A 16,817-nucleotide genomic window follows, 5' to 3' on the forward strand; every position below is an offset into this window, starting at 1 on the left:
ATTTTAAATCTAGGACAACTCGATAAATTGAGGTCAAATTTTACAGGACCATGAGGAATTATTTTCTTTACTTCTTGTGCAAATTTGGAATTTTTTCTAGAAACTCAAATTTTCCCAAATCATCTTATTTTAATTTTAAATCAGAAAGGGCTTAGAAATTTGAGCTCAGATGAAATGAATCAGGGATTTTTTTAATTTTCTATGTAAATTTGGAGTTTTTATAGAAACTTTTAAATCCAGCTTTCAAACTTAAAATCCCAAACAGCTCAAAGAATTTAGCTCGAATTGGATAGTTGTCATTTATTTCCTTGGTAGTACACTGGTACTTCACGAACTACAAAAACTCATGATGTCAAATGAAAGTTACCCGTAGTTTATAGTTTTCATCTTGCGGCCTAGCTAGCTAGCTACTCCCTACGATCTTAAATTTTTGTCGTTATTTAGTTTAAATTTGTAATAAAACAGCCACAACAATTTAGGATCGGAAGCAGTAATGTACTTCCTCCTTAACAATCGACTAGTCACAAGAGCTTGCAGATCAGCTGGGGCGAGGTCATAGCTAATGGTGCTGCGGGTCCGGGCCGCCGGGGCTGGACCTCTTGGACTCAGCGTAGGGCATCGCCGCCGCGGCCTTCGTCCAAGAAGCTGACCAACGATGCGCAACGGCCGGCAGCCTTGAGGAGGACGAGACGGCATTGCTCCCAAAGGTCACAAGCATTCTCCGGCCGGTCATCACCGTAGTCTCCAGGAGGCGATCATCTGCCTGGCAGCGCGAGGCGGCGGAAAGGAAGACGAGGAGCAGGAGGAGGAGCGCCCCACACGCCGCCGGCTTCCTCGACGCCATGGAAAGCCTGCAGAAGTACTACGTACGTACGTGCTCGATCGTGTTCGTGGAATTAATACTTGATGCAATGAGTGAATACGATCTGTCTCTACTTACGGAAGGAATTGACATGGGATTTTATAGGCGCGAGAGCGGTTTGTCGTTAAGAGCAAAAAGGTTAATTAAGCTCTAGTAGCCAGCGGTGGTTGGTTGATTGATGGATGCTGCATGTAAAATGCAATGGTGAGAATGCATGGGATGGGATCACCTGTGCGCCGCACTGACAAGGACGAACGAATGGCGACGATGACGCACGACAGATGACCTAATTAACAGGAAAATAAACGGCCAACTTTATGTTCATGGGCCTCTAGCTCTCCCTTTGCTCAACGACCGGCCGGCGCCTCCAATGGAATGCAGTATATCTACATGGTCCTGCACGAAGGTACCCGGCCATTGGCATGCACCTTATAATTATATATTTAGGTTTCGCCGTACGTAGGCCATGCGGCTCTTAGGAGCCAAGAATAGCCGGAGATGCGGCGGCCAGATGCTAATTAATTACTACTCTTCTTGTACTGGAAAGAACAATGTGGTAATGGCAGATATGACACGGAAGTTAGTAATGGCAAAATGCTGCACTGGGCATTTTGGCTAAAATAGGTGTTTGTGATAGCATGTGAAGACAGATCGACATCATTAATTTGGACACGCTTTTTTTTTGGTGTCGTTAGGCCATGTCTCTGTAGCTCAGTCTTGTTTTATGCATCTGAGGCTCAGATTAATTAGAACAAATCATTTTAGACTTGCCGTTTTGCTTGCTCGATCATCTTGACATTGACAGTTTCAAGTGATCTCTTGAGGAATAGTAGGGAAGATGAATGCCAATGACGGTGACAACAACTCAGAAAAGATGTAGTAACATGATTTGAATCGTGTTGTCAGGTTCTTAGTTGGAACAACAGATTCGCATGAGTAGAGCAGCACTATCTACTATCTATCTGATGAAAACCACCAGGGTACGTGTATATCAACAACGCCGAAGGGCTGCAGAAAAAAGGAAAGCATATACAGCAAGCTATAGGCTATAGCTACAGAGACACGGCCAAACGACTCCGAAAATATGCTACTCCGGGAGGAAGGGTAGCCTAGTGACCACATCCTCTGCGCGGCCCATGCCATCGGAACTGCTTGAATCTGTGAGCTTGGTAGAGGTACCTTCTTCCGTGTCTGTGAATTGCGGAAGGATTTTCAAGCACACGTTTGGCTCCTGTCCTATGACTTCCCACCTGAGCTTGAAGCTTTCGACAAGATTCGCTTGGGATGAAATGATAGACCGTGGTCTGGGCAGTAGCTGCGCGCTCTCCCCTTTCGGGATCACTACTTGCTCAACTGCCAATCTTGCTTCCTGTCATTAAGAAACAGTTGATATGTTGCTCAAGGAGGATGTATCTAGGACAAGGTGAATGTGATAATGATACCTCGAGAGCATCGGCTTCTTCTGATGATCGAACTTCCTCCTTATCTTCAAAATCCATCAACTCATCCATAAGATCATCAACGAGGACACGGAGTGCCCTGGTTATTTGCACCAGGGAGTTTGTCTAGGAAGAAAATTGAGTAGACATAGAATCATTCTGCCGCTTCAAAAAATAACAGTTCCATGAAAATTTGGAAATGAAAAGCACGGGTGCATACCTTAACGAAGAAAACTGGTATATCTTGAGATTTCACCGCGGCCTGAATCTGAGAATTCTTCTTGAGCTTCGATTGCAAAGCAATCACAGCATCAGCTTCACTGATATTATAGGTTAAAGTAACCATGTCCTCCAGCTCCAGTTGTTTAATCGCTTGCAAGGCAGTTTCCTCGGATATCTAGAACAGCCTATCCAATAAGTTACAAACTAAGTACTGAAACTCTACCAAAGATTTGTAAACAAGGATCGACAGCTACCAAAATTCAGCAACAATCAACTATCACCACTGTCTCATTGCACAGTTGCAGCAACAAGGATAATTGAAATAAGGTAGGAAAGTTATAGAACTATATGTTGCATAAGTGTATGTATCAAACCAGGAAGATGCATGCCTGAACACTTTCAAAGATTCAAACAAGAACTGTTGGATTTATTTATTTTCAATTCAGGACGGTGATACTTTTGTATAATGTAAGAAGTAAAGTTTGGTATCATGGAGACTAGGTAGAAAGCTGATATAGTTCATGGTAGGTACCATGCATACCTAATTACAAGTTAGATATTATGCAGCCAAAAGCAATCAATGTTCATACCAAATAATGCAACCATGCAAAATCATCGTGCTAGCATCCCCAGAGGAAAACCTTGAGAAAAGGAACCAACCAATAAAGTTCACTGTTAATTTTGTACAGTTTTGTAATTATGGAATTTTGTTCTTGGTTTCAATAAAGTTGTTCAGGCTGGCTTTATCCCGCCGTAGTTCTCATAAAAAAAAGGTTCACTGTTAATAAAGCGTGGCATAAAGAAATAAACTATAGAAGAATTTCATACCCCATAAGCATATAGGTTGAAGCCCTCCTCGGATTCATTAAACTTCTCTATATGTCCTTCAGCAGAATCAAGATGAAATGCAGAGTCCAAGCTTGTTCTGGCGTTACTTAGAGAATCAGCCTCAAATTCAGGTCCAATTTGGAAAGAACCACGATGAAACTGTTCCTTCTGCACAGAAACTTCCTTCTGCACTGACATGTTTGAACCCAACTTACGAATTTCAACATTAGGCAGTCTGCCTGCACCAATAAAAAAAGTCTGATCGTATCAGCATTACAGATATACAGCTACATGTTTAATATGAGAAAAAACGAAACATGATATTATAGTTGATTAATGGATAATCAGAGAACCTGCAAGGAGAGCATCTACTGTAGCTTCCAAACTACGATGGACGCGCAATTCAGTTTTCGACACGATTTCTACAGCATATGTGAATGTTGATGGGCCTTTGCGCTCTAGGACAGTTTTTTGGACCCTTCTCCTGTTTGCTTCTTCATCGCCAAGGGTGACGCTCTTGGAAAAACAATGGAGAATATTATAATTGAAGTTAGTGACAAGGATTTAAATTAGCAACCATGTAGAGACATGAAACAAGAAAAGATCTTCTATGTATTCTGCTAACGAAACAGCATACATGTTGCAGTAATTGGTTGCTGGATAGCATTTAACCAGTAACACTAGTTACAGTGGCTAATTTAAATCAGCAAAGCCTTCCAGTGAATAGCATAGAAGCAACCTCCATTGATACAACTGTAAGAATTAATAGTTATGCAACCTATTATGCCTGCTTGGAAACAGTGTAAGGATATATCGCTAGTTGTCCTAAGAATAGACTTCGAGTAGATAATACCCTTCACTCGCTCTCCTATAGTCCTTTTCTAAAACAACCGACACACAATTTGGTACATGTTTGAGAAAAAAAACCTCATCGTCAAAAAATTTATATGGCACCAGACTAAAACTTAATAGTATAATTATTTCTCTTTCAGATTTGTTTACCTCTTACTCACAGTAATTTCAATTTTTGGAAACCAACCTAATCAACAAGCAAACAGTAATGTTCAGATCAATATCACAATCTTTCCATTCTGAGTTTGCAACATGCAATTTAAATATCGAACATGTTTGCAATTCAAGCTATAAGAACACCGCAAAACACACTATATCTAAAAACAAATACATACCATCGAACCAGTCCTATGTTATAAGTTTATTAAGATGGACCATCATTGTTCACCACTTCAACCGGCACAATACGGTGCATTGTGAAAAGACAATGTTTTAAGTGCAGCAGGTCATACCTGTATTCCTCCTACAAGCATCTCTAGTGATGGATTCATGGTCAGGTTCTCTATTGTTACACCATGAGCGGAGGCAACAAGCTGTATCCCCCGCTGTGCAATGGTGCTAGCAGCCATAGCCTCTAGCTTGGTTCCAATTTCATCAATGACAATTGCCTGAGGCATATGGTTCTCCACAGCTTCTATCAACACCTGGTTGGTATTAAGGAAACAGAATTAAAATACACGTTAAGTGGCGTGCTAAAATAGGACATCAATGTTCATTACATGTATAAAATAGTCTGATAAACTTGGTAAAAGAGTACAGCTGTTCTCAGTATGCATGTACATGCAAGTTAATAGGCTTCTGAGTAGTACAATACAAATACTCCCCGAGACAATAGGGTTTACTTAAGAGAACAAACCTTATGCTGCATTTCTTGGTTAGGCACTTGCAACCTGCGGGCATTCCCTATTCCTGGGTGAGGAATATCACCATCTCCACCAATCTCATTGGATGTATCAACAATCATCACTCGCTTCTTATAATCATCTGCTAGCATACGGGCAATTTCTCTGCAAGGCAGGACAAAAACTTGATGCCAAAATTGGTAGACATTGGCACATACACCCTGAATTATAGTTGCTACACATACTTATCCATCACTAGTAGTACACAACATGGAGTACTGTACATACATCCTCCTGGATATTCGATCAAAGCACTACCTTATGACAGTTGTCTTCCCCACACCTGGTGGACCGATGAGCAGCAAGGACCCACCATCCTTGACCAGATCCTGAAGCAAAATAGCACTTCCAGGCACAGCCCTCCCAACGCGGCAAGTCAGTCCTACAATGTCTCCCTTCCTGTTCCGAATAGCGCTGATCCGGTGTAGCGTCCGGCTAATTCCGGCACGATTGTCCCCTCCAAAGTCCCCGACCTATGAATGCCAAATAAGCTAGATATGGGCTCGTCTCATACATCTGCTGCTGCTGCAGCGCATCATGGTGTCTGTCGGGAATCGGGGATTAAGAGGGTTAGTGGGGGATGAACCTTCGCGGTGGCGTGGTGAAGTTCGTCGAAGGAGATGGGGCGGTGGGAGAGGAGGAAGTCACCGGATGGGAAGCGGGCGAGTGGGGGGCGGCCGAGGTCCATGACCACCTCCACCAGCGCTGGGAGCTCCGGGTGGCCCTCGACCCGCCGCCGCAGCTCCCCCGGGAGCAGCTCCAGGAGCCTTTCCAGCTCCTCCTCGAACCCCTCCGGCCCCGCAGCCGCCGCAGCATCTCCCTCCGTGGCGCGCAGCACGGAAGGAGCGCGGCGCCTGCTGCTGCTGGCGCGGCGGGGAGAGAAGGGGCGGGCGGTGAGTGGGCCTGGCGTGATGGAGGAGGCGAAGTGGCGCGAGGAGGGGAGAGGGAGATGGGAGACGTGGAGGAGGCGGAGGTGGAGTGGCGCCGGCGGCGGCATGACGGCGGCCGTGAGCACGAGAGGAGGGAAAGAGCTTGCGGATGGGTGGACAGCTGGAGACGACACAAGGGGTTCTTCCATGCAAATCTGAGACCGACACGTGAGCGGCTGGTTTGAGCAGCCGGAGTAATCGGACGGTCAAAAATCCCAACGCTACGTTTGGATGCAGGTGATCAGGAATTGGAAATTTGGAATTGCCCAAGACTGATGAATTGTATTGTTTGGGTGGCCATAGAATTCACGTCCACAATTCATTCACAACAGAGAATTGACGCATTACCGTTATAGAAAACATAAAATTCCAAAATACCACTCAAATAACAAGACTTGACAGTACCACTGTAGAAAACCTATGATTCCAAAATATCACTCAAATAAGAAAGCTTCCCAAAATATGATCACACAGTTCAGTTTTGGCATTTCAGAATACCACTACTTTCAGATGTCAAATTCATTCCGTTAGTCAATACTGTCTTGGTGCGGCTCGTTTCGGGGCTCCTCGGCAGGCAGCGCGACGGCGGCCCGCGACCTCGCCGCCCATATGGAGGAAAAGCACCCACAACAAGAAGGTGCCAATCTTGCCTGCCGCAGCCTCTCGATCTCTAGCAATTCGTAATGGCAACAGCCAAGACGAATCGAGAACAAGCTACAGCCAAGATGAATCAAGAACAAGCTACATCTGCTGCTGGTGGTGATCGCTGGAGGAAGACCGCGGCGAGCCGGAGGAGGACGAGGGCCGCGTCGAGAGGGTGGAGCCATGTGGCGGTGGGTGCCCTGCTGCTGACGTCGTGGTGGACGTCATAGCGGAGCCCATTGGCGTGCTCTACACTCTGCAGCAGCAGGATTGGCGTGCCCTGCAACGGCGGCGGCGTGTGGTGCGGGGACAGGGTAACCGAGGACGCGGCCGACAGCGGGGTGGCGCCGGAGCGGGCGCGACATTAGGGAAGGAGCCGGCATCGTCGTTCGTGCTGAGCGGTGGATGGGTCGCCGCCACCATGGCTGGGAGGACGAGCAGACGGGAGAAGGGTAATTTGTCTTTTCCATTCTTTTCCTGAGATATGAGAAGGGTAATTTCTGAATATGGAAATAGCCGACAATTATTTGACCGCCCGCGCTTCCTAACATATCCTGACCCAATTCGGAGCTCCCGCGCTCCATATTCCGCAAAATTCGATCCGAAGTCATCCCGCGCCTTGCCGCTTCGGCCTCCCCGAAAAAGAGAACAAATAGCGGGAGGAGGGGAGAGGCGCGAAGAAGCCGGAGACCAGGAGGCCACTGGCGGCGGAGGTGAGTCCCGGCCGTCCAATAAACCGCCTACTTCACGGGACTTCCTCGTCTTCCTCCTTCGGCCCGAAGCCGCCGCCCGCCACCCTGCTGCTGCCGGCGGCCATGTCCGCGCCGCCTCCTACCGCCGGAAATGGCACCCCGGCACCCTCCGCCGCCCCCACACCCAAAAATTCGCCCCGCCGCCTGGGATTGACCACGCCGCCCGGCCCGACGCTACCCGCGGCAGCCCCGACGCCACCCTCCTCCACGCGGTCTGCGAGCGCCCGCCCGCGGCGGACTGCCGTGTTCAAGCGGAAGGCAGGCAGCTCCGCATGCGCGCCGACTCCTCCGCCTGCTGCCCTGCCGGCGAGCGCTCCTCCGTCGCCTCCACCAACCGGCGAGCACGACGTGCTCGATGAAATGCCTAGAGGGTCTGTTTCTCTGCCCTTCTTCCCAGTATTTTTTATGATAAGTGACGGGGGTTGTGTGCATATGATACTCATTCCATAATGGTGTTAGTGTGTATGTGATGATTAGTTGATCCCTTTATTATGTGTGTGTATGTGATGATGGCATGGTTAATTGATTTCATGATTTTTTTTTTAGAAAACACAGTACAGACGCAAGCACTCACACACACGCACGTACACTCACCCCTATTTTCAATTAATAGTTGATTTGCTAGCTTGCCAAATATTATGTTCTTCATAGATCAACATAGCTCAAAAGTTTTCCAAGCAATTGACATCAAAGAATGGGAAGCTAGGGAAGCCATTCGGCTTGCAGGATTGTTATCCCTTGCTTGTCCATGATGAGAAGTGGACGACGAGGAGTGATGAGATGCCAACCAGTAAGTGTGAGTCAAGCAGCTCCTCTTCTCCTGATGTCGAGAATCTTGACGGAAGCTCGGATGAGAGTCACTCTGAGGATGCAAGAACATAACCTACACCCAACCCAGAACAAAAGAAGAGGCGAATTGGGAGGAAGAAAGAAAAGGAGAGGTTGAAGAAGGAGAAGGATGGTTCATTGGAAGACTCCATTGACCTCACGGTATCAACAAGGAAGGCACTTGCAGCTGAGAGGAAAGAAGAGAAAGCTCAGAAGTTGACGGAGAGAAAAGAGATGGAAGAGCGACGGATTGCAATAGCAGAGAACTGGGCGGCACTGGCAGAGCGTCGTGCCATGTTGGATAAGCGTATGATTGCATTTGAAAAGCAGAAGCTAGAGCTACAAATCATGTCCGTGGACCTATCCAAGCTTGATGAGATGGGAAGGGCATACTTCGAGCTCATGCGTGGTCAAATAATGGCAATGCGGACCATGGGGGCCTTCACGCCGGGCTGCTTCTTGGGAGGTGGTGGTGACACAGGAGGTGGCGCTGACGGCTCCATTTGATCTTCATGTTTGAATGATCTTTTATGTTGCAATGAACCGTGTTTTATTTATCTGAACCATGTTTTGTGGAGTGATGCGTGTTGCTCACTGGCTCCATTTGATCTTCATGTTTGAATGATCTCTTATGTTGCAATGATGTGTTTTGGTTAAACGGCGATCTATTTGTGCTTGCATTTATCTATATGAATATTGTATATAGTCATATCTGAAGGTGTTTCAAGAGAAATTTTTAGGAAACCTGAAGGAGAGCACTATTTTTTCAGAAAATTTCCTCACTCCTGGAACTGGTTTTAGAAAAGCAGAGCGGCACCATTGGAGGCCACTGCGCTTCCACGTCGCCGGCCGGTTCGCGATTCCTCAAACCTCTCAGAATTGGAATTTCTTTCACCAACCAGGCCAAAGACTGGTGTGCTGAACAGAAATACAGATACAGATACAGCTTTAAAATTCAACATAACAACAACTCTGGACTATACCCTTGTTTACTGAATCACATCTCAACTTAGTAAATCGAGAATCTGTAAACATCACATCAACAGCATCATCAGGACTTCAGGAGTCCCTGCGTCTGCTCAACTCAGAATTCTTAAATTCTAAAGCATATGTAAATCTGCATCATCCATCGCTGGGTGAGAATGCAGAGATGTTCTCTTCCTGGAGGACTCCTGCACGACCACCATGCACTCCACATTGCCCGGTGTCGTGCAGGCGTCCCATCACCCATGCATATGTGCCCGCACGTGTTATCGCTTCGATGCAGAGGCCAAAGAGTTCCTCCTACTCGGAAAAAAACATGTCGGCATGTGCAACGGGTTGGTCCTCCTTGACGCGGTAATGGGAGGAGTCGCTGAGAGGAGGCGGCGCCATGGATGACGACATTTACCGGCAGCCTGATCTGGCCGCTTACCCTGACCCACTTGCTAGATCATCCATCACCATTTTCAGCCGCAGAAGATACCACCACATGAATAAGAGCTGCAATAAGGCCCGATAAATCATACAAGAATCTGTCTGCGGAAAGAATAAATGGCAGCTGAAATCAGTTGTTCAGTTGCATCTCTAGCAACATTCGAAATCCTAAACATAGAATGATGCTTTTCCTAGTATTTATGTAAAGAATTATTTACACAATTAATGCTTTTGACATGAAGGATGCCATGAAACTCACCTACCCGCCCCAGTAGTTGAAAACAGGATCAACACCAACTGCTCTCGCTGCTCTTCCATCTTGGGTGACCCCATAAGCAAAGCTTCCAGCGCCCGCAATCAGTACCCTATACCATTTGCTAAAGACGCAACTGTATCACTTTCCACCATAAAAGTTGGCATGGCCGGGAACAGATTGCTAGATAAAAGGACTCACTTAGCAGATGGAAGAAATTTGGCAAATGCCTTGTTGCCCCTGGACCTCAGTGACATTTAGAATTATGCCCCACTGAACAAATGAAGAATTACTGTTCACTGGTGCTTTTTTGCAGTGGTTAATTCTTATAATCACACCTGCAAAAAAACCGAAAACTTCTATGACATCCTATATCCTATATACCTATACAATCTTCACAGCTGTCCACGCCGTGGCGGAGATACTTGGAGGCCAGCAGGGGCCGCCGCCCCGAGCCAAAAAAGATTCAGCTAAGTAATACTCCCTCCGATCCATAATGTGTGTCGCTAATTTAGTAAGTTTTACTAAATCCGCGACACTTATTATGAACCGGAGGTAGTAGGTATTAATTTGTGTTTAGAGTGTGAAAACTGGCAATTTGGCCCCTCGAACTTCAGGATTATACCCATTTTCATCCAAGGAAGACACAATCTCCTTATGATATCTCATGTCACTTCCTCCGCCCTGGCTGCCAGATGACCAAAGGCTGGCGACCTCAAGTATCCTCTATATTAGCCCCATATCAGCGGCCCATCACACAGGTATCTGATTTTCTGACTCTTTTCGACGTTGCTCATTCACGTCTCCCGCCACTCTGCTCACGGTGTGCGTTCGGCTATTTCAGTTAAATCAGTTCTGTTAATACAGTTTTCGGTTTAGTATGGTTTATACTTCGGTAGATAGGTTCGTATTAAAATAAAGTACGGTTAGCTTTCGGTAATAACCATCAATTTCGGTTCACTTTCGGTAATAACAATGTTGATGCGAATTTTCGAGCAACACATATAGAAAACAGTAAACATCGTTGTAAGACTTGTCAAAATAAAGAAGAAGAAATCTGTTCTTCTTAGTTCTCACACCAAGCATGGCATGATTAGTTCTGCGTGCAGTACCTGCCTTTTTCTTTTTCTTTTGCAGACTAGCACTAGTACATGGTGATACCTCTGTACAGGTTTACAAGGCCTACGCGTATTCATAGATTATCAATTTGATGAACTAAGTATGTATTATATTGCACAAAAAGTATACCATTAGACTCGTGATCGAAAAAACTTTTTAGTGATATACATTTTTTTTGTCATATAACTATATTTCGTTAGTTAAATTAGTTATCTAGGAACATGCGCAAGCCTTTTAAACACGGACAGAGGTAGTACTAAAAGCTAGACGAGCTGGGAAAATGGGCTGATATTGTTATATGGGCCTCAAGCCTTGGTGGCAGGCTGCATTCGATCGCTACCGCCTTGTCCCGATTCGCTAGCTGCTGAGCAGCGTGTCTCCGATTTTTAGTCCCACCTCGGTGGAGGGCAACAAACTGCACTGAATTGGAGTCTTTAAAAGAAGCCATTGCGGTTTGTCTTCACACAACAAAATCTTGTCGATCATCTCTACCGATCGACAGATGCCCCTATGGTCAATAATTGGTCCTTGCTCCTAGTGGGGCTGATTGGCATCATCGTGAACTTCCTCCTATTGAATGAAAACCTTTATGCGTACATGGCACTCCATGTCGTGTGCCAATGTTGGCGCGGCACCGCCACCGGCCCCGCAGCATACGACACCACAGTGGTCATTCGCGTGGTGCCATCCGCCGCCAGGCCGGTGGCGACGCCGCATCAGTCATGGCACACGGCACGGAAGTCCATGTACGTATCAAGGTCTTCATTCAACAGGAGGAATTTCACAATGATGCAAATAAGTTCCACAGGGAGCAACGACCAGTTGTTGGCCACAAAGGCCATCGATCGATCGGCAAAGACGATAGATGAGATTTTGTTGTGTGAAGACTGTAGATCTAGTGAAGACTGAAGAGGGTATCAATCTCAAGGTGTTAGGCTTTGGAACCTGCGTTTCCTTACATATATCAGCACCTAACCCCAGCTACCAAGGCTCAAATCGGAAAAAAAATTGGTGCGCAAACATGGCGAGATTTCACGAAATCGCCCCCATCAATCTCTACAATCAATATCGTTAATCGCCCCCATCAATCTCTACCACCAACATTACCTGGACAGAGTATTTTGGAAGCAATTAAAACCAAAAGAACTTTGGACCAGCTAATAGGGATGCCGTTATCAATGCATACGACCTTTTGAGATTTTTATTTTCATCGGACCTGGTATTTTTTATTCAGTGAATCCATGGTACAATCGCACATTCCTCTAATGGTCTGACAATTTACATATACTTCTTAAACTTCATCAAGTGATTACCGTCCATGGTAGCTTTCAGAATTTGTGATCCTCCAAGTTCAGTGTATTAGTACCTCCATAACTCAGATAATTAACATGCTCAAGTTTTTTGTTTCCAATCTCCTAGGTTGAAGGATTAGTTCCAAAACTTCTGCAATAGTCAGTGGTAACACTCACCCTCAAATGCGTAATTATTGTGATCTTCTGTGATTGTTCCCGTGTTTAGACTTGCAGCGATAGACCATGACAAACAACATCTGGCCTTGTTAAAATGCTCTGGAACATAAACTTAATAGAAAGTTCATGGTGATTATCTTTTATTTCTTGATTCTTGTATGGATCTTATCTTGATCCGCTCGGTTTTCACACGTTTGTTTTTATTTTGAGAGATCTTTTCACTCATTTGTTGTCTCACTCATGTTTGTAGGCCTATGGATTACGGATTTGGGAGGACCTTCTCAACACGTACACTGAATACATGGTACCTTTGCTGCACAGAGGCTTGAAATGAAGAAATGAGAGCGTTTGGCTTTTACAACATATCTTACGGAGAAGGGAGAACAACTCCTAAGATTGCATAACGAACTGGACCCTATCTTCAGCTCTTTTTGTTTCAGAGAGGAGATTTGCAGAGAAGATCAATGCAGGCTTAGGTAATTTTGAACGCTTTTCTGGCTCGTGGTGAACCTGTTAATTGCTAGAATGTTGATCCAAAGGTCCAAACTATCTCGATTAACATGAGTAGCTGGCTAGCTGCTCGACAAAGATGCACAATGATAATGTAGCCCATGTGAGGCCAAAGCTCAGGTTTAGAACAGATTAGAGTTGGCAAGCTAAAACTTAGTGATTATGCCAGTTACCATTTTTGTGTATTTTGGTTGTCAGCATGCATGCACACACGAAAATTTTAGGAAAGTTTGGACTTCCTATTCCTGCTTTCTTGTAATATAGACTTATATAGTATGACGGTCCATTTCGTAACTTTCAGTTCTTTTAATAAACTTTCAGTTTGTAGGGAAACTGCAGCCCACATCACGAAGGTGTGCCCCTACGCCAAAGTCTGGGCCTGCTTCCTCGACTCCGATCCCGGAGTGTCCCAAGCTGCTCTCAGTTTCGCCTCAATTCGATCATGGTGGACTAAAACGGTGAAAGCTCCAACATCCCAGCATCTCCGCCTCTTGTCACTGCTAACTACATCGCCTAGAACCTATGGATTGAAAAAAAAACTCACGAATCTTTCAGACCAAGCATCTCACTCCGGCGATCCTGCAAGAATAGAGCTGAGTGCGCCTCCTCTAGGATTCCAGGGGCCTCTAAGCTTTTGGTTTATTTGTACAGGCGAGCTGCATTTCAGGCTCGGATTTCTTTTTGTTTTTCAATACTGTAAATTTTCCACCTACTAAATGCAATGACAGAGCACCTACCTTTCCCCATAAAAAAAGCTTGGCATGACCGGGGAACAGATGCTGGATAACAAAAGGACTCACTTAGCAACAAGAGAAGAATTTGACAAATGCCTCGTTTGCCCGGTAACATTCAGAATTATGCCCCGTTGAACAAATGATGAATTACTGATCACTAGTGCTATTTGCAGTGGTAAGCATGTTCCTAAATCATAGAATCACAATTGCAAAAACACCAAAAACTCTTCTATGGCATTGCAAATTTGCATAAGAATTGGTTAAACCCTTTGAGCATCAGAATCTCTCTTAACTACCAACATATTTACCGAAATCGGGATTAAGAGCGGCAGTGGGAGATGAACCTTGGCGGTGGCGTGGTGAAGTTCGACGAAGGAGATGGGGCGGTGGGAGAGGAGGAAGTCGCCGGAGGGGAATCGGGCGAGCGGGGGGCGGCCGAGGTCCATGACCAACTCCACCAGCGCCGGGAGTTCCGGGTGGCCCTCGACCCGCCGCCGCAGCTCCCCCGGGAGCAGCACCAGGAGCCTGTCCAGCTCCTCCACGAACCCCGCATCCCCTGCGTGGCGCGCAGCAAGGGAGCGCGGTGCCTTCTTCTTCTTCTGCTGCTGCTGCTGCGGGCGCGGCGCAGAGAAAAGGGGCGGGCGGTGACTGGGCCAGATGTGATGGAGGAGGCGAAGTGGCGCTAGGAGAGGAGAGGGAGATGGGAGACGCGGAGGTGGAGCGACGCCGGCGGCGGCATGACAGCGGCCGGGAGCACGAGTGGAGGGGAAGAGTTTGCGAAACAGTTGGTAAAGGATCTCCTGCTCTCCTAGTAAAGCAGTGCTCCCAAAACATATTCGAGTAAAATTCAGCCGAGTTCCTGTTTTTTCGCGAAAGTGTCAGTTATGTTTCTAATTTTTGAAAATGCACGTTTAGATTTTCATTGTTTGGTAAGTGGTTCATTCCAAGTCCCTCGCCTGTATACACAGCTCCGGCCGCATGACGTGGCTGCCACCCAGGCTTTGGGCCCACACATGAGGCGACGACGTGGCGTTCAATCTTACAAAAAAAAACGCGTGGCAGATGTTCCTAAAAAGAAAAATGTGGCTACCAGATGAATTCTGTAAGAATGGTAAAAAGATTTTATTTTTTAATACATGCATATGTCACTAATCCTAGGTGGCAGCGTCATGTCGTCGCCTGACGTGTGGGTCCAAAGCCCAGGTGACAGCCATGTCATGTGACCGGAGCTGTGCATAGACCTGAAAATGAACCACTTACCCGAACAACGAGAAACTAAACCTGCATTTTAAAAAATCAGGTACCTATTTGATACCTCGAGAATCTCGGTGCATTTTACACAATTCTGAGCTCAAAATTTACCGCCGACTTCACGGGACATCCTCGTCTTCCTCCTTCGGTCCGAAGCCACCGCCGCCGCCCTGCTGCCGCCGGCGGCCATGTCCGCGCCGCCTCCTCCCGCCGAAAATGGCACCCCGGCACCCTCCGCCGCCCCTCCGCCCAAAAAGTCGCGCCGCAGCCTGGGATTGACCCCGCCACCCGCGCCGGCGCCGTCGCCCGCGGCTGACCCGCGGCCGCACTGCACCACCCCTGCCCCGTCCGCGCCCGCGGCCGTCGATTTGGACGCGCCGCCACAGCAACCCTCTCCTACGCCCGCCTCGACGCCGCCCTCCACGCGGGCTGCGAGCGGCCGCCCGCGGCGGACTGCCGTGGCCAAGCGGAAGGCGGACAGCTCCGCACGCGCGCCGCTTCCTCCGCCCGCTGCCCAGCCGGCGAGGGCTCCTCGGGCGTCACCTCCACCAGCCGGCGAGCACGAGGTGCTCGATGAAATGCCTAGAAGGTCTGTTGTTTTTTTGCCTTCTTTTATGATAAATGATCGGTGTTGTGTGCATATGATACTCATTCCATTATGGTTAGCGTGTACCGTATGTGACGATTAGTTGATTTCATGATTATGTGTGTGTATGTGATGTTGATTCTATTATGCTTTGTAGCAAATGGGCATCCTCAATGGAGCAAGTGGAGCGTCTCAACCCAAGTGGAACCAATCCTGATGATCGGGTAAAACAATTTGCCCTCTACTTGCTATCCCTCTCATTGTCAATTAGTAGTTGATTTGCTAACTTGTCAGACTTTGCGTTCTTCACAGATCAAAATGGCTCAAAAGCTTTTCATGCAATTGACATCAAAGAATGGCAAGCTAGGGAAGCCATTCGGTTTGCAACATTGTTATGACTTGCTTGTCCATGATGAGAAGTGGAGGACCATGAATTATGAGATGCCAACCAAGAAGAGCGAGTCAAGCAGCTCCTCTTCTCCTGATGTTCAGAATCTTGATGGAAGCTCAAACGAGAGTGACTCTGAGGGTGCAAATACATCAAACTCGGAACAAAAGAAGAGGCCAATTGGGAGGAAGAAAGGAAAGGAGAGATTGAAGAAGGAGAAGGTGAGTTCATTCAAAGACTCCATTGACCTCATGTTATCAAAAAGAAAGGCACTTGCAGCTGAGAGGAAAGAAGAGAAGGCTCGAGAGTGGATGGAGAGAAAAGAGATGGACGAGCGATGGATTGCAATAGCAAAGCGCAGGGCAGAAATAGCAGAGCGCAGGGCGGCAATAGCAGAGCGTGGTGCCATGATGGAGGAGCGTATGCTTGCAATTGAAAAGCAGAAGCTAGATCGACAACTCATGTCCACGGACCCATCCAAGCTTGATGAGAAGGGAAGGGCATACTTTGAGTTCAGGCGTGCTCAAATAATGGCATCGCAGACCACGGGGGCCTTCACGCCGGGCTGCTTCTTGGGAGGTGGTGGTGACATGGGAGGTGGTGCTGACGGCTCCATTTGATCTTCATGTTTGGATGGTCTTCTATGTTGCAATGAACTGCGTTTTATTTGCCGAACCATGTTGTTGGAATGATGCGTTTCGGTCACTGGCTGATATTCATGTTCGAATGATCTTTTATGTTGCAATGAACTGTCTTTTATTTGTCGAACCATGTTTGTGGAATTAAACGGTGATCTATCTGTGCTTGCAGTTATCTATATGAACATTGTATATAG

At 46.8% G+C, this 16,817-nt stretch overlaps 3 protein-coding genes across 18 annotated transcripts; 1 reads left to right on the forward strand and 2 right to left on the reverse strand.

The window, feature by feature from the left end:
* Positions 1 to 1,727: 1,727 nt before the first annotated feature.
* LOC100833866 (uncharacterized protein ycf45) lies at positions 1,728 to 6,191 on the reverse strand. The gene is made up of 9 exons (XM_003564261.4): positions 5,692 to 6,191; positions 5,364 to 5,578; positions 5,060 to 5,210; positions 4,656 to 4,847; positions 3,705 to 3,867; positions 3,352 to 3,590; positions 2,522 to 2,698; positions 2,305 to 2,427; positions 1,728 to 2,231 (listed from the first exon to the last, which is right to left on the reverse strand). The coding sequence occupies exons 1-9, from the start codon at positions 6,181 to 6,183 to the stop codon at positions 1,950 to 1,952; spliced, it is 2,034 nt and encodes a 677-aa protein (XP_003564309.2). The 5' UTR covers positions 6,184 to 6,191; the 3' UTR covers positions 1,728 to 1,949.
* A 2,929-nt stretch (positions 6,192 to 9,120) lies between these two features.
* LOC104581645 lies at positions 9,121 to 15,106 on the reverse strand. 16 transcript variants are annotated; one of them, XR_002965484.1, is made up of 5 exons: positions 15,073 to 15,087; positions 14,102 to 14,616; positions 10,127 to 10,198; positions 9,932 to 10,037; positions 9,121 to 9,774 (listed from the first exon to the last, which is right to left on the reverse strand). XR_002965484.1 is itself a non-coding variant. In XM_024462181.1 (3 exons), exons 1-3 carry the CDS (start codon positions 15,089 to 15,091, stop codon positions 9,667 to 9,669), a joined length of 606 nt encoding a protein of 201 aa, XP_024317949.1. In that variant the 5' UTR covers positions 15,092 to 15,106; the 3' UTR covers positions 9,121 to 9,666. The 16 variants fall into 16 exon arrangements, 1 of the variants encoding a protein (XP_024317949.1); XR_002965473.1 differs by having other exon boundaries at positions 9,932 to 10,049; XR_002965462.1 differs by having other exon boundaries at positions 9,932 to 10,198; positions 15,073 to 15,106.
* Positions 14,772 to 16,769, forward strand: LOC100835796 (putative uncharacterized protein DDB_G0290521). Its single transcript, XM_003561040.4, has 3 exons — positions 14,772 to 15,597; positions 15,752 to 15,818; positions 15,907 to 16,769. Exons 1-3 carry the CDS (start codon positions 15,197 to 15,199, stop codon positions 16,600 to 16,602), a joined length of 1,164 nt encoding a protein of 387 aa, XP_003561088.1. The 5' UTR covers positions 14,772 to 15,196; the 3' UTR covers positions 16,603 to 16,769.
* Positions 16,770 to 16,817: the final 48 nt, after the last annotated feature.

This window comes from Brachypodium distachyon, chromosome 1 (genome assembly GCF_000005505.3).
Source record: "Brachypodium distachyon strain Bd21 chromosome 1, Brachypodium_distachyon_v3.0, whole genome shotgun sequence".
NCBI lineage: Eukaryota > Viridiplantae > Streptophyta > Magnoliopsida > Poales > Poaceae > Brachypodium > Brachypodium distachyon.